Source organism: Bemisia tabaci, chromosome 4 (genome assembly GCF_918797505.1).
Source record: "Bemisia tabaci chromosome 4, PGI_BMITA_v3".
Taxonomy (NCBI): domain Eukaryota; kingdom Metazoa; phylum Arthropoda; class Insecta; order Hemiptera; family Aleyrodidae; genus Bemisia; species Bemisia tabaci.
This window is the reverse complement of record NC_092796.1, coordinates 62,421,938-62,439,630: the sequence shown is the minus strand read 5'-3', so window position 1 is coordinate 62,439,630 and position 17,693 is coordinate 62,421,938. Positions and strand designations below refer to the sequence as shown.

The 17,693-nt window shown below is 37.3% G+C and overlaps 2 protein-coding genes across 6 annotated transcripts in view; one reads left to right on the top strand and one right to left on the bottom strand.

The window, feature by feature from the left end:
• Positions 1-4,065, top strand: part of Rbcn-3A (rabconnectin-3 alpha) — a gene marked incomplete at its 5' end in the record, with an annotated part of 103,277 nt that extends 99,212 nt beyond the window's left edge. For all 5 annotated transcript variants that reach the window (XM_072300232.1, XM_072300235.1, XM_072300233.1 and 2 more), the window contains 1 exon segment: positions 149-4,065.
• A 317-nt stretch (positions 4,066-4,382) lies between these two features.
• LOC109031718 (uncharacterized) lies at positions 4,383-16,191 on the bottom strand. The gene is made up of 5 exons (XM_072300238.1): positions 15,992-16,191; positions 15,228-15,344; positions 14,496-14,626; positions 7,521-7,860; positions 4,383-4,849 (listed from the first exon to the last, which is right to left on the bottom strand). The coding sequence occupies exons 1-5, from the start codon at positions 16,053-16,055 to the stop codon at positions 4,734-4,736; spliced, it is 768 nt and encodes a 255-aa protein (XP_072156339.1). The 5' UTR covers positions 16,056-16,191; the 3' UTR covers positions 4,383-4,733.
• Between the last annotated feature and the right edge of the window lie 1,502 nt (positions 16,192-17,693).

The following is a 17,693-nucleotide window of genomic DNA, read 5'->3' as shown; positions in this document are numbered from 1 at the left end:
TCGTCGCAACCAGGTTATGTGATTGCCGACTTACACCGTTGATATGTATGAAGTCAAAATGTACAATTAAAGTTATTTTATCTCTTAATTTCTTCTTTACATATTATTCCTTCCTTCCCTCTAATTTATTTGATTTTTTTATTCACAGTCCATGGTTTGACAATAATTCTTGGCAGCAATCTTTGAGTCTGAATGGGTATCAGTACCGCTGGCTGCACGGTTCTCGATAGAAATTCTTGTAGCCAGAGTAACTGGTTGAAACACTAGGTATTTAAACAATAGGCAGAATCATTGTATCCTACCGCAAAAAAACAAAGTACACAATTTACTAGGCAAATAGTTTATCAAATTAGTAATTTTATATTGATAGTATGGTGGCATTGCTTTCACATGCTAAGCCATAGCTTCAGTCTGCAATTTATTCATAATATTAGTGTGTAAGGACTTTACCTGTAATTTTTCACGTTGTTTTAATTTGTCATTGCGAATCATATTATCCACCTGTTATGCTTTGTTGTCTGAATGAGTTGGATATTTGTCTTGTATTTCTTTTATCATTGACGGTTAGTAATTTTTAACTGCAGTTTAATGACTCAGCTATCGTGAATTATAATTGAATTTAGTAATGTGCCTGTTCCAAGAATTTGCACGCTGGTCAAGTAGTTTTTTCTCTAGACCAGTGTGATTCGTTTTTGATTCATTGAAAGATGTTCAAGTAAACCAGACAGAGCACATCAGTCGTTTTATTTGGAGGATATTCAATAATTTTCATCTTTATTCTCAAAACTTTGATAGTTTTTCGTGGTTCTTCAAAAATTTAATTTTGCTTTCTCGAAATCTGAAGCAGGCTGCATTAAAACTGAGCAATGTTTGCACTTGTGCATGAAAGTGCATTTTTATTGGTGGGTTCATTTGCAACCATTTTTAAATCTCTCATGATCAATAAAATTGTTTTTAAGAATCTACTTCCTATCTTTCCCCTTAAGCTTCACTGTTCCTTAACAAATATCTCTCAGTCCATCCACATTTTTTGAGTTAAGATTTTTTATAAGTTTAAATATAATTTCAAACTCCATAAATATAAACAATTTACTACTTCTCTGTCAAGCATGTAATTATTGGAGGCATAAAGTGAAGGAAATGAAATTAATTTTTCTGGCCTCATTTCTGTTTGATTTTCATCTTAATGTCATTGGTTTAATATTAAGACCTCTTTAGCATCATTTAATTTAGAGCCACCTTTTAAAAGTGAACAAATAAACTTTTTTCTTTGATGCAATGAAATACCATTCAAAACTTCTTGTCCATCGTCCGATTAATACACTGTATTTGTGTGTTTTTCCAAGGATTTACATCAAAAGCAATGAATCACAATAATCCTGGTTTGAATATATGTCTAATATATATCTGTACATGTGTATTTTCAGTGAATTGTATCTTAAGCAATCACTACAATTCAGAACTTCAAAAATTGGATCCAAAAATTAAATCCAGAGTCTTGATAGGTTAATTAGAAGTTGGAAAAAATGTTTATCTTTGTCATTTCTCTTTTCCAATGAGACATAGAAATTCGATCGAGGATTAGTTCAAAACGACAAATAACTTGTCTATTTTGATTCTGTTTTACTGATATTGTCGTGATATTTTCTCTTGCAAAGCACAAAAGTATATCAGAGCTGTCTTATTTTACCTTTTCTTGACATAAGGGATGATTCTTAATTGGAAGATACAACTATCCCCTGTGTTTAAAGTCTGTATCATTTAAGGTCAGGTTTTGCCAGGTCATGATGAATATATGACGTGTAGCTAACACTAACATACTAATCTGCAATACCAAAAGTATAAAACATCTTCAAATCTAAAATAAGTAGATTCATGAAGAAATTATGAGAAACATGAATTGAAAATAAAGGACAAATTGTCTTAAAAAAGAGTAGAAAGATTTATTTTGTGTTCTTTTTTATGACCCTACCCAGAATTGTAAAGCCCCTTAATTTTACATCAGAAATAATCATTGTTTCTGTTTGAACTACATCATTAGTTTTGTCCCATTAATCATTTTCAGAAGCAAAAATAGTTATTGAATCTTCCTTTAATTTTTAATGTAATTTTTTCTGTTTATTTTAAGTTTTTTTTTTTTTTTTTTTTTTTTTTTCTAAAGCTCCTGCTTCAGATTCATGGCTGTGAGAACTACTAATCCTCCCCCAACAGCTTTAAAAATTTCCATTCAAATTTTAGTACATGAACTTCTATTTTATTTTCCTCTCTGTCTTGTGAAGTATCCTTTTTTTTATATTGATCAAAACAATTGTTAAAATCACATCCTTCTTTGCGTATTCCTTTGAGGTTAAGGATTTTTCAGATTTATCTGTCTGACTACTAAAATTTCCACCGCTAGAACTATTCTTTTCCTCGCTAAACCACCTTTTTTCCCTAGACTGAAATTGTGGTTTGATCATGACTATCAAATCAAAAACAATCATACATTTTACGAGCACTTGATAGTTTTATTATTTTTGCCTTGATGGTCTTATAAATTCGTGTGCAAAAGTCCAAGAGTTAGTGAGATTGGCAAGAAATGTATAAATAGATAAATAAAAAATAAAAAAATCCAAAATGTCCCAGAAAATGTACTCATAGTTATTTATGCTGCTCTGAATGTTACAGTCGTATTTTTTTTTGAAATTGTCTTTGAATATCAAGTATTGACCAGCTGAACTGAGAAAATTTCAACTCCTGGCCGTTGAAGCATAAATGTCAAACTATTATATCAGAAAAATTATCATATTGTCAGTTTAGGAGTAGGAATCGGATTTTAGATATAAACATGAATTCTAGATTTGTAAAAATAACGTGAAAATCATCATTTTTTAGGAAAAGCTTCCATATATTTTGGAACGAACTCTCTTTATTAGGAAAAAGCGGGATACGATTAAAAAGAAGTGGACTTTAAGGACTCTCTCAAAACAGCTCTAACATTCTCCATTGAAAAGTTAATTTTGCAGCTGTTATTTTAAAGGGCTAAAACATTTGAAAAAATAAGGACATAAGAGAATTTAACCGTTTGAGCTTAAAATTCTTTATCTACTAATTAGAGGATAGTGCTAAGATTTCTGAATACTGGAATCTGGACGAATGTCTTGACAAAAAAAATTGTAATGGAACTTAATTAATGATGATTCCATAACCCCTCGTCTTCTTTGTAATACCACCTTTTAACAATCACTAAACATTGCCTGATGCTGGAAATTAACTTGAATGTAATTGGCTATTATTTTTTGTCCCTATCAGTTTTCCAGGATGTCTCTATCAGTTTGCCCTCCAATGCAAAAATTCTGTAACTCTGCTTTAGATTTTTTACATTTTTATGCTAAAAAGTACTCGATCATTGAAAAACTAGGAAACGTTCCTCCTTTTTTTTTCTGAATGATTGCTTTATATCTCATAAATTTTGAATTGAAATTATAAAGTTCAAGTGCGGTTAGGATTTCTTACAATAGAATTTTTTTTCTAAAAATTGATTTTTACATCTTCAATGGAGTTAAGTATGACATTCTTGCTTAAAATAACAGATCAAGGGTAGTTTCTCTGTAATGCATTATTTGTCTCACAAAGGAAACTGAAGGATGTAGGGTGTGATCTTTTACTTGTCCCTGAACACTTATGAAATTTACATTTACCTCCATCAAAAATGAGACTCTGGAATCCATTTAGCTTCTTGCATTTCTTAGTCAACTCTTAAGTTTTATTGTAGGTATGCACTTTGCAGGTGAGTGCGCATTGCTGTGTGGTTTTTTTCTCTTTTCTTTCTTTTTTTTGGAATTGATTAATTTCAGCCTCTTTTTTGTTATGTACAGTTATTTGAATATTGTTTATTGTAGCATGAATTGCTACTTTGTTATTGTTATTTTTAATTGTACCCTATCTGTATCTTCACCTGAATTGTTCTTATTGGCTGTTATAATGAAATGTATTCTTATTGCTAAAAGAAATCTTTAAAAAATAAAGTTTTAAAAATGAACAAACGCCGACTTTTGAGTGTATAAATTAATCCTTCATTGTTGCGGAAGCAGTCTTTTCTTGTTTTTGGATAAGACTTCAAAGAAAACTTTCGGCTGTCTTTTGACAGAACAAAAAATTATTTATGATGAGTGTCATGGAAACTGAGGCCTTTCTTTTTTTCAATGTGACAGATCTTTTTTATTCCCTAATTTTCTAGTTTATAGAATTCATCAAGTTTTTTTTTTCTTTTGTTTTTTTAACAGAAACAAGGTTTTACAAAGTGTGTGGACAGTGAGTTCAAAATTAACCTCAAAATGTTTCTCATCGCAAAATGCACAAACAAATTAACCTACTGTCAGGAAAGAGAAGATATCAAGAGATATCTTTTGAGTAATGTTTAATTTGTATCAGAAGCTAGTAACATGATTTCAACTACAATCCAATCTGCGGAGTGAATTTTACATCTATTTGTCACAGGATATGTATAAGTCTTGCATTAAGTAATGTAAATTGAGATGATTTAGAAATTGGTTTCCTCCATTTCTAAAATAAAATCATCACTCAGAATTTAAACAAATCTTCAAAAAACTTAAATCTAAGGGCAATTATACAATAATACACCATATGCTCAATGTTCAATTTTCAAAGAGAAAAAATGAAAAGATTGCCAAAAAACAAAAACCGTGAGAGAATTGATTGACAGATAACGATACTGAAAGGTACAGGAAGTTTTAAACAATTAATGAAAAGAACTGATAGGTACGGAAGAACCATGAGATTAAAGAAATAGGAATAAGAAGAAAATTTGATCGTCCCCTGCCAAGCAAGCTGGAAAGAGAGATAGAATCTGAAAAGACGAAAAAAAAGAACAAGTAAATTAAAGAGCGGATCAAGGAAAAGTTGTGTAAAGGCAGGACAAAGTGTCCATAAAGCAACTATAGCCCTTGTTACACTATCAAGATTTTTGTCAATATTTTTAAGTCATGCAGTCAGTACAAACTGGAAAAGACATAACAACTGGACCATCAATATTAATGGGCGGCTAAATATTGACAGAAATAGACTTAAGTATATATAGTCATTTCCAGTTTACGTTGATGGCAAGATTTTAAAGTACTAACAAAAAATTATTTAGTGAGACCAGGGCTTATGTAAATGTAATCTTAAGGAAAGGAATGAATATTGCCTGAAGGTAGGTATCTATATGCAGACCCTCTCAGATGAGTATATTGCAGTAAAACTCCTACATTACAAAAACGATCATGGTAGGTAGTATCCTAATTCATTTATTTTTCGCAAAGAAGTATCTTAACTCAACCTCTGAATTACCCTTTGGAATTACCTACCTCTCCCCATTCGAAAGAAATTTAACAGAATTCCAAAAATTGAAATGCTGGACGAGTTGGGTAATTCATTCATCGAAGCAGCTTTTTGAGTTTCACTAAAAGAGGAAAATCTATTTTAAAAAAGAAGGTTTTAAAAGGAATTTTTTTTCAATATTGGTGAAGTTCCGTTTCAAACTCTTTAGACAACTAAAACAAAACGTAGGAAAAAGTGCACCAAGTATGACGAGGCCGACTTGCCATCAAAATTCAAATTAAACAGTAGTAAATTATCCAGTTAAACCTTAGTGATAATGAAATATACTACGAAAATAAGTAACTAAGTACCTGCCTCTATGAGTGAAAAAAATCAATATACTTAATATATCCTTAGAATAGGCATGATAAAGAAATTGGCGCAATACTAAAAAAAAATAAAACCTTGTTTATCAAAACAAACATAATAGGTCGCGTGCCTAACATTTTGATCGTCTGCGTACCTACATCTTTGTGAAATCAACTGTGTCGCAGTAATCATTACTGACGCAGCTATTCAAAGCGACAACCCGACGTAATGGTTGCCTTTTCAAGCCCCTTCATTTTTACGAGTAAACAGTTTGCGATCCGGAGAGTTAAAATAGTTGCTTAGCTCAAAATAAGAGTGACGCCTCAAGAATATGGTGAAGGTGACTAAATATACACGGTGTCCTGAAAGTCCGTACCTACCCCCCCCCCCCCCCCTCGTAACTTTTGAACGGTTAGAGATAGAAAAATGAAACTTTGGGGATGTTATCTTAAAGAGGTCCATCTTCTAGGGGGGTCAACATTTTTGTCCTCCCCTCAGAAGGGGGGGCACGGGAGCCCCCAACTTTTTTTTTTCAAATGGTAACCCCTGTCTTAAGATACATCATTAGAAAGAGCATAAAAAACTAAGAATTTTGGCGCAAACCGCAAATCAATAGGTATCTTAATTTTTGACCGAGTTATGATAGGTCAAAGGTCGAATTTGACCTATTATCAAAAAATCATATCTCCGGTTCAAATTATCGTAAAGAAAAAAATAAAACGGGAAAATTTACCATATTGTAAGCACTTTCAAGTAAAAATCACAGTAATTACTTCAAACTAATTTTAAGGGGGATTTCGGACCCCCAAATTCGTCATTTTAAAGGTCATACGATATTCTCGCGAAATGAGCCAATTTCCCCTTACTTTTCCTCAACATTATCTTAGTAAGTTCAAAATTAGTTATCAACATTGCGTTTTCAAGTCCCCAAATTTCGAGCAAAGTTCAAAAAACGAAATTTAAGGTGATTCAATTCAACCATTTAAATTTCTTTTTTTTTAAAACTTTATTCGAAATTTGGGGACTTGAAAACGCAATGTTGAACTAATTTTGAACTTACTAAGATAATGTTGAGAAAAGGAAGGGGAAATTGGCTCATTTCGCGAGAATATCGTATGACCTTTAAAATGACGAAGTTGGGGGTCCGAAATCCCCCTTAAAATTAGTTTGAAGTAATTACTGTGATTTTTACTTGAAAGTGCTTACAATATGGTAAATTTTCCCGTTTTATTTTTTTCTTTACGATAATTTGAACCGGAGATATGATTTTTTGATAATAGGTCAAATTTGACCTTTGCAACCTTTGGCCATTTCACCTTTTTGATCCTAACTCGGTCAAAAATTAAGATATTGATTTGCAGTTTGCGCCAAAATTCTTAGTTTTTTATGCTCTTTCTAATGATATATCACAAGATAGGGGTTACCCTTTAAGATCTTAAGGGGGGACCCCTTTTAGATAGAAACATTCCCAAAGTTTCGTTTTTCTATCTCTAACCGTTCAAAAGTTACGAGGGGGGGGGGGGGGGGTCGACGGACTTTTGGGACACCCTGTAGAGATGGACTTTCAGCGTAGCGAGGGGGATCTTCTCCATTACGGCTTGAACGTTGAGAGCTTTTTTTGAACTTGGGAGTTCGTTTCAGAAAGAAACCAGTTGCATCATCGAGTGTCTCGCAAAATTTTTCACAAGAAAAATCACTGAAATCGCAAATCCTGTCTCATGCAAGAGCTCAACCTCCCTATTTTTTCTCTGGGTTATTTCTCAACGCAATTTGCCTACTCCCAAAAACGAAGGCGCTTCAAGACGTTGGTTTGTACTCTATGGTTGGTAATCTCAAAGATAAAATCTAACCCGAGCTGGAGGAGGCGGGTGCCGGCTGGATGATCTCCGCCGATTGGAGGACCTCCTGCATGAGGATATTGCTGTCGATCTTGGTGACGATGGTGACGTTGTGCGGTTGGGCGTCGTCGGCGACGATGAATCCCACCCTGGGGCCGGTCGTTTCGACGCGAGCGTTCGTCGTGATATTGGTCCGAAACACGGCCGGGTTGATCATGCCGCAAGCCAGGAAAAGGTCGCACTCCCACCAGGTCTTCTGGTCAGGTAAGTTCGTCCAACATTTCCGTTCGATCTCGTTGAATAGCTGGATCACCGGGTTTGCCGTGTCTTTAAACGCTCCCCACCGCCAAGGCTACAAAATGAAAGGATAGGTAAACTGGATAGCGTTACGCAAACTATTGAGAACTAAGAAAAGTACCTGTGTGCAAAACTGCAAGGGTGCAGAAAATGCCCGATCACGCGCCCGCCTGGGCGGAAATGTGGAAAAGAAACCAAAATGTGGGGCCAGGGAAAATTTTGAAGGATCATCAGCATCAAGTCAACAAAAAACAGAAAAAGGTCGTTTTCTCTTAACTTGGCTCGAAATTTTGTGGAAAAACCGATGCAAAAAAATTTGGAAAGCTCGCGGGCGGGTGCGTGAAAAATGTGGAAGTTTGGAAGATTCTGCACTCCTGCAAAAGTGTATGATTGGTAACATATCTGCAGGTAATTAAGGACGGAAATTTTGAAACACCGCAATGGAGACACGTGGTTTCGCACTTTAGTCGGTGCGATACGGACATTCATCAAGTTTAAAAAAATGCATCAAGTCCCCGTCACCGCCGACCAACGCGTTTGTCGATCGAATCAACTACAGGTATTATGCGTAGGAGGTCAAAACGCCTTCAATTTTTCGAACGCAATACGGACATCCGTCGAGGTTGTATAGTTGTATCAAGGCGCCGTAGCAAACGCGTCCCATTGTTCATCGTTACATACGAATATAAGTTGAGAGAGGCCAGTCATAATGTCTTCAATTTTATTCATACACATTTTTGGGCAAAATGAGAGATGAAGGTTTCTCCTTTTGCGACGTTGCAGACTTCCTGAGAAATTTTATTTCTCTTTCGAGAAGCTGGTCAACATAAAACTTAAATTCTCCATGATTTTTCGTTTTCGATAGCAGAAGATTTGGTTCAAAATTATATGAGCTTTGGAAGCTGACAGAGATGCAAAAGCCATACAACTGTTGTACCTCAAAATGTTGCTCATGAAAATGGGTTTGGAGAAGAGGTCGCGAAGTTTGTCATTGATTCCATGGTTTGCAAGTCTGAGAAGACCATTATGACAACATCTGTTAAAATGACCGTTCACCTCCTCTTTTTTGAAATGCATGGCATCACAATACTGGCACTTCACATTTAAAAGTCCGAAATTATTTTCCGGATTAATTTAATTTTTCAAGATTATAAATTTAAATTGTTAATAAATGATGATAAATTCAAAATTCCAATTTCAATTTCCAAAATTTCAGAGTGTGTTATATCTTTTTTCAAAATTTATTGTCAATTCAAGTTGCTAGGTATTCAATTAGGTATAATAAATAACTTGAACGTGGTTGTTCTATGATTTCGTACGAGCAGTTCCCTTTGAGTGTTTAGCGGCCGCGCAGCGGCCTCAGGCCCCTAGTCATCATCATCACCATATATAATTCCATAAGCCTTTTCTCTGCGTAAAAATTCAGCGCGAACCGCCGGACCGATCCGTGCGCGGGTGGTACCGGCTCGACCGTCCCGGTCCTCCGACGGTGGGAAAAATATAGGGATCGGCCGGTGGGCTCGGCTCCCCTTGCGCCCTTGGATAAATCGGATATCCCGTTGGTCCCGCCGGGAGATGCGCGGTTTTTCGTTTTTCCCGTGCGAGTTTTTTTCGGTCAGCTGATAATTTGGCTGTCCGAGGCGATTGTCGTCATGGAAATCGCCATGGGCGATGGATTTTCGGAGGATGTGCCTCAACATTTTACGTCAAAGATCATGTACATGATCAAAGTGGGAAGCAAGACCAATCCACACAGGTCAGTCATTCCCGTGAACGAGTTTTGGTACTCTACTGCGCAGTGACGTACTATTGAGTGCTTGCAATGTATTTCTTATGGGAGCACCCATTGTGACGTACTATTGAGTGCAGCCGAGTTAGGGCCGGGCGGGGAAGTGGCTTTCAAAAAGATGCGCAATGACTGACCTGTGTGGATTGGTCTTGGTGGGAAGCCACGGATCTCCTTCTGCAACGTTGCAGAGGCAGTCTCCTAGCCATATTCAACATAATGTATTAAAACGATCTTAATTTTTCTTCTCCTTTGGCAGAATATTCTGTATATATTTCAGGCTATATATGGTTAGTTTCTTTTTCATTGGAAAAGATTAACAAAATAGTGAACGAAAAGCAGGAAACTTTTCACAATCCTTCGATCCCATAGGATTGCAGGCTCGCGGTGTGAACACCAATTGGCAACGAGGATATTGATCGCTCAACGTCGAACTCGAGGGATCGAAATACTAACCCTGGATTAACTCCTAACCGTGGTAATGACGTTTTTAATGAATAAGTTCAACCTTTTCTGCTCATGGAAGAAGGAATAATTTACTTGGGTTCAATTGCCCCTCAAACGTCACTATGACAGTCTCAGTAATATGAAAATATGGCAACCTCCAGCTTGACGCCAAGTTCAAGCTGTACATACTTTGAGCAGCACAGTGTGGGGAAGAAACAAGGCTCGAATGAGTAGTCTACTAAAGCCGTTGTAGTGTGCAATTTGACTCGCGTAGGGTTTTGTTTTTCTTGTGACCGGGCAATTCAAAGTTCCCGTAACCAATATACAGTAAATATGTTAATATCTTAGCTAGACTAGTTGATCTCAGTAGATTTCGTTGCGAGAATCATGTTCTGCGTAAAATTCTGTTGAAGAATCATACATTAGAATGCTTAAACTCGTTACTTGTTCAATGGCCCATTCAAGCTAAAAAGCGAACATAGAAAACTTTCGTAACTTTTCTCAGAAAAAATATTTTATCTGGAGAAACGAGGCAACGGTGGACTGCGCATGCGGCGTCGAGACACAACATGAGTATTTTAAGCCCCATAGCTCGATGCCGTGATTATCCTAACGTGAGTTCGAATAATCGCGCCGAACACGGTGTGGTCGGTGTCAAACTCATATTGGCGCCTGCAAGACTGTAGGAATACTTCACGCATTGCGCCAAACAGTGCGGTCGGCGTCGGGCGCATATTAGCGCCTACAAGACTGCATGAATACTTCTCGCATTGCATCAAGCGCAATGCGAGAGTCATTTGTGATAACTATTCGACCACGGGTACAGGCACATTGCCGCTAACTGGATTGAAGGCGCATCACACTGTGAAGATGACTCGACACTCGATTGCGCTATCTTTCCTGGCTTGAGTGACTCTAAAATCGCCCCATAACTAGGACCATGAGTCATTTCTTTTGACGGTTCCAGCTCGGTTTTTACCACAATTAAAGGGTAAATATGTATCTTAATTGCAACGATTCAGAAACTCGGACGATTTTAAAACAAGGCAGCAATTATGAAACTTGATTCGCGTAATATTAAATTTGGTTTAATAATGAATAAATTAATAAATAAAATAAAAAAAAACCAGGACGAACGAAAATATCGCGTCGAAATTTTTTGTGATTTTAGTTTAGATCATTCCGGAAATTTCTCGGAAACCTCTAATAAACTGTGTGTGGGCAGAATGAAAAACAACTTAATCAGCCAAAATACACATAATAAAAGAACAACTTAATTTGGGGAAAAGGCTGCAAAAAAAGTACAAAGGATAAACAAAACCCGGAACGTTTCAAAATAGTTACAATTTCATTTTCAACCGGAAAATAAATTAAAATAAAAACGAGCCGTCGCTACGCCGCGAGACCTGAGTCTCGGTCTCTCGGTTGTTCTTTTATTATGTGTGTAGGCAGTTGCCTGTAAAAAAAAAAAAAAAAAAAAAAAAAAAAAAAAAAAAAAAATCGATTAAAATTAAACATGCATGAGTAGATATTTACAACGTTGCAATCGGAGATAAGAACACTTTTTCCCGCGTCCAGTCCATATTTAATTTCATTCACGGCAGGCGTAACGAGATAACTATTCGACCATGGATGTTGGCGTATTACCGCCAGCCGGATGGAAGGCGCGTCACACTGCAAAGATGACTCCACCGCGTTCCATTCCCAGGCTCGCGCGACGCTAAAGCCACCGGTAAACTAGGATTATGTGTCATCATTCATGACCCCTTGCTCCGTTTTTTACCATAATTAAAGGGATAATATGTATCCTCATTGCAACGATTTAGAAACTCGCATGATATTTAATTTTTTTTTTTTTTTTTTTTTTTTTGTTACGTAGAAAGAAAATAGAATGATAACGACAATATCGCGTCAAAAGTTTCACTGCTTACATTTGAGATCATTTAAGAAATTCGTGGGAAAAACTGTGTGTAGCTTTTTAAAAACGGTGTTCAAAAATGAAACATAAAAATTGGTGCATAACGTTGCAATCGGAGATGAATATGCTTTTTTTCGCGTGCACCTGTCGTCTTTTGAATGCATTCATCTCCTAAATAACTTGAACGTGGTAGTTCTACTATTTTTTACGTGTAGTTCTTCTCATTGGTTGGAGGCCGCGTAGCGGCCACAGGTCTCTAGTAATTATATAAATCCATTATTAAATTCGGCACGGTTTAAAATGGAAAAATTTTCCCAGGTGAATAATTATCTGAAACTTAAAGTGACGGAAAAAATTATCGTCACACGGGGGCCTCCCGCGGAAAATTTGGAAAAATTGAGTTGTTTCGGAAGCACTTTTGAACTATTCTCGCCGAAAAATTGATCCAGTAACGAGTTCCAAGATGAAAAATTTGTCAAGTGCATACTTTAAAAAATCCTTTGCATGTTTTGGGAGGTGCCAGGAACTGGAAAATTTCGGGGGAGGGGTTAGGCCGCCCGGCCTCCCGTAGTTTTGCACTCACGCCGGCCGCTCCCTTTTTTTGTCAATGGACAACAAACAACGCCGTTGCTTAAATTTGAATGAGTTATTCTTCATTTAGAGATGAAAATTCAGGAAAGTTTTAAGAGATGAAATCCAGTGTTTCTTGATGGAAGAAAAAAAACAAGCTGTATGCATGGCATGCAGGGAGTCTGCAGCGTTATGTAAATATCGTTTGTCAAGAATTTTACCTATCAATATTTCTGGTGTTATTTTCGACCTTCCATTACAGTGCTTTAGGTACATCTACACCTAAGTTTGATCATGATAAAGATGCGATGTGAGACACATCTCGATAATATTTCCACTTAGTTGCCTCGGTACTATCGAAGCGAGATTTGCTTGCAATGTGGATGCAGTCACATACTTTAAGGCCTTGTCTCCACGGGACGTTTTCATAGGATTTGTCCCAAGTTCGAATCACAGGAATGAAACTTCTGAGATTTTTCCCAGTTACCGTCTCCACGGGACGAGGCTCATACGGTCCTGCGACTAGTTTGCGCGGGAAGATAAATTAGATAAAGTCGAGTATTTAACCGGGATTAAAATAATAATTGCACTCAATTGACTATTAGACACATTATTTTAACTAAAGAAACATGAACAATGGAGTAATCAACAAAATATCGCATAATTCGTTTACACTTCTTCTTCTTCTCTCAGTGGGTCCTAAGGGTAAAAGGACCATACTTGGTACTGGGAAAAATATTGATTAACTCAATATTTTTCCCAACTTGGTAAGTGGGATTTTTCCCTGGGACAAATCTCGTGAAACAGCCCGTGGAGACAAGGCCTTATTAGTCACGACAACATTGTTGCAACGTTGCCACACAGTATTATATGCGCAGCAACCTTTTGCAATGTTGATTGCGTTTACGAAACTCTCAAATCACATACCTCGATTGCGCTGTTTCAAAATCTCAGCTCCCATTTTATTTTCGTGTAGGAAAACGAATCGACATCATTACACAAATTTTCACAGGATATTCTTCAAAGAGAGAGGAAAATTCTAGGGAAGTTTTAAAAAAATGACGTTCAATACTCTTCAGCTGAAAACAAATTATGGCAAGAGGTTTGCAACGTTGAAAGCCGCGGCACATGGTTTGAGAGTTTCACCGTAAGTTGGTTTGATGGGTGTAAGAATTACACTTCAACGACCACGTATGTATTATTTGGCTATTGGAGAAAACTAGGACACCGCTACAAACGACTATTCGCGCATGTTGTGACGAACTCTACATGGAGTCATAGAGAGAGAAAAAGAGGTGTTTGCATCTTGAGGTTTGTTTACCCTGTGACGTAGGTCGGTACAACCTGGCCAGCGAAATTCGGAATTAGAAGTATGAAAAACGGACCATAATGTCTGATTTTTTTGCTAAAATCAACTTTTGATATAATTTCAAGCACTTTCTATAGTATGACTTTTTCCATAAATTACACCATTTCCAAGAAAATCGATGATAAAACTCGTTGTACCGACCTACGTCATCAAAAAAAATCCAAGATGCCCGAAATGCAAACACCTCCTTTTTTTCTCTATGCTATGGGGCGCCTTCATTTGTTCCATACGCAACACGGAGTGCCACAATCTGTGTCAGTCATTTTGCGACCAAACAGAGCCCACGATATAGTTGATGACAAGGCGTTCAGACCAAAAGTCTTTCATTCATAAAATATTGCCTCATTTTTATCTCGCTAATCTTATATATTCTCTACATTCTACGATAAAATTATTCCTCAGGTTTCTTTTGAAAAAAATGGGGCAACAGTAATACTTTTGACTTGACGAAAATGGAGGTACACTTGTTTCATCACTTTCACTATCTGTATGTATAAATTGCTGGTCATCACAGAAATTATTAATTCTTAATACGCGGGGAGTTAAGCGCGGGAAGCGCAATAAGTAGGTAGGTATATGGTTGCTTATTCAAATACTTACGAGGTCCAAATCAATGTTGATGCATGGTTCGACGGGCAGAATTGTGATCGGGACTTTTGCTTGAGTAATAACTGCGTTAGCACTCGTTGGATCCGTTAGGAAATTAAACTCTGCACTTTTTTCATTTTTGCCTGCGATACAATCCAAAATAGGTATATTAAAATGTCAACAACTAGTGTAGAAACTGAACATGAAGCAGATGGGATTTATCTACATTGGAACATCTGAGAAACGATGTACATGCGGAAACGTTGTCATATTGTACATTGCTTTTGGCGTATACACATTTTTTCCAGGTTCTAAACAGTTAGGTAGAGTTTATTTGCATAATAAGGCTTAATGCCAATTGTCGAGGGGATAATAGCGACGGTCCTCAGTGATATCAGATGGATTTACTGTGTATTGATTAAAAATATTACGTGGTTTAATTTTTTTTTCTTTTCTTCTTTTTTATTTTTTGTTAAGTACATGGCCAAAAATTCACTGGGGAGGAAATCCAAAGTAAAATAATAAAAAATATTCATTTAGTGCGTGATCAGTAGAGTCCTGTTAGGGGTTTCCTCGGGGAGGGCGAGGGAGAATTTTACCTCAGAATTTGAGGGTTGACCATTTTTTTGACATTTTCGTTTAATTACTCTGGGACAGTTTTCGAAACTTTTTGAAGTTTAACCCCCTTCGTATCCGTGAGTAAGTATCAAAACATCATGCAAATTATTTTCAATGAAAACATACCAGGGTCGTTACCGCCCATAATGAGGATCTCCTTGAGATTGGAGGCAATATCCGGGTACAGTTTCATTGCCTCTGCGATGTTTGTCAAGGGCGCAAGACCAACTAAGGAAATTTCTCCTAAAAAAGAGGAAATTAGCGGGCTTTAATTTAAAAATTACACTTTGCAACAGGATGTTTCACATTCCATTCTGTAAATAAATGTCTATTCTATAAATAAATCGCTGCCTTATCTTGAACAAAGGCGAATTTATTTACGTATGCATCCCCTGAAACTAGGACTGGGCATGTTACTTGAATTTTGAGTAATCAAGATAGTTTTGCTCAAATCTTTAAGAAAAACATTCAGATGACCAAAATAGACGAAACTAGATGGGCCAGAGGAGGCTATTGACTCTCCCAGAAATCTACTAGACTAGAACTTTTTCAGAAAATGTAAGGAATTTTGCAAAATAAGTGCGTAACATTTTTGCCATCTTCAAAATGGTTCTGAGTCTATTTTCTGGCAAGAAGAGTTGAATATTGCTTCATAGCAGTTCTTCAGAGAGGCTCCCCGGTCATCCTTTGGTGATGTGTCTCTCTGCTTGCTCCCCCCCCCCCCCCCCCTAAAACACAATCTCATGAGGCACCTCTTTGGCCCCCAAGAAAAATGTCTAGTTTTGCCCATGTCTCAAAGTTCCCTAGGTAGTATTTTTAAAACAATTTAATTTTTTTCCTCTCTCAAGTCCCGACGGTAAGGGCTGTTTTAAGCTGAGAAGAGTTGGTACCTGGATTCTCTCTCGTGAGGCGGGCCAATGCTTCAGGTCCGCTGGTTGGTTTGACTTGACTCATGTCTGGTTGCCAATCCCATTCGAGATCCCCGAACCCATCCTTGCCAAAAAATCCCGGGAAGCTCTTTTGGTCGTCTTCCTTCCTTTCCACGCCGCGGTATACTGGGATCTGTCGTGACCATCAATGAAGCAGAGAAAGAAACGGAGCAATCAATAACACGAACCGAACAAAAAAAAGTGATAAGAATGAGTTGTATTGTCTAAGCAGAATTAACGGCAGGGCTGCCCCTGAAGTAAACGCACAGAACTTGTAGAAAATTTGGACCGAGTTGAATAGAGGAGGAACCAAGTCAAAATCAGCATTGAAGTAAGAGGAAGAGGTCCAAAATTTAATTCATCTACACTGGAAAAAAAAACACATTGGATCTAGAGTCCAGATTCTTAAAAACATCGACAAGAAAAAGTACTCTTGATTCAATCAGAATCTAGGTTAAATCAAGAACCAAGCCTCTTAATTTAAGCGGATTTCGTTTTGATTCAAGCAAAAATCCGATTGAATCAAGAGTATTTTTTCTTGTCAATGTTTTCAAGAGTCTGGAATCTAGATCCAATGGTTTTTTTTTTTCTTTTTTTTTTCCAGTGAGATGTGCGGCCGGCCAAACTCAGAATTGGACCGCGTTATACAGAACGGAACCAAGCCACATCAGCAATTGCCAGATTTAATTGGGCAAATTAATTTTTAACATGATTACGGTTGTGCGGATTTTCGTGCAAATTTCAGTAAAAATTCTCCATGGTACGAAGCAAATTCCTTAAAATTTTCAAAGAAATCCGAACAAACGTTCTCTCGTAAAAAATTTAATTGCCCAGTTAAACTTGGCAACATCTGATGCGGCTTGGTTCCTTCCTGTTAAACTCGGTCCAATTACGCCTGACTCCTCACTAATAGAAGAAGGTACCCGTAGCGTCTTCAACTCAGTGATTATGCAGCGCGGACATCCCTTGAGCACGAAGAGTTGCATCATAGCGTTATTCAATCCTTTTCATCAGGAGGAGACCGCTCTAATCTAATTTCCCCCCATAAATAATCATTTTCCGACTTTCCAGAGGAATTTTTGTAGGAACGCCTCTCCTCCGCTCCCTAGGAGGATGAAAAAAAAACCCATGCACCATTGGGCTGATCATTGAAACTAATGTCATCACGACAAGAATAAAAAATTGGCATTTATTACAAGGAACAGGTGTCTTGTCTTATCTTGCTGACCTATCAAGACATAGCTTCAAAAATCGGCCTATAGATAAATTAGAGTCAAAAGAGAAGGGTGAAAATAAGAGTGTTTCGGGAAAAAGAGATTGATTGGTTTTGAAATGACCGGCTCCACTCTGTCGTTGATAACTGTCGCGCCTAAAAATCAAGCATCAGCAAACGGCAGTAATTGCTCCTGCGGAGAGAGGCTGTCCCATTTTCCATAGGAAATGGCCGCAAGAGATTTTACATCCGTACTTTCAGGAATCTTAACGGATCATCGGCGAGGCCTAAATTCGGTGACCTTTCCCGTCAAGCCCTCCAAGGGGCGAGGGGGGAGGGGGTCAAAGGTCGAACGCACAGACCGCCATAACTTTTGAACGAAACAACGGATCAACTTGATCTTGGACTCAAACGAAAGCTCTCAAGGAGACCTTTCATTTGATATATATA

Excerpts from the sequence above, each read along its gene's own strand:
- LOC109031718 (XM_072300238.1), bottom strand. The coding sequence starts at position 16,055 with ATGAGTCAAGTCAAACCAACCAGCGGACCTGAAGCATTGGCCCGCCTC. Across the intron at positions 15,345-15,991 it reads CCTCACGAGAGAGAATCCAG|GAGAAATTTCCTTAGTTGGT; the intron begins GTACCAACTCTT and ends CCTCTTTTTTAG. Across the intron at positions 14,627-15,227 it reads TATGGGCGGTAACGACCCTG|GCAAAAATGAAAAAAGTGCA; the intron begins GTATGTTTTCAT and ends ATTGTATCGCAG.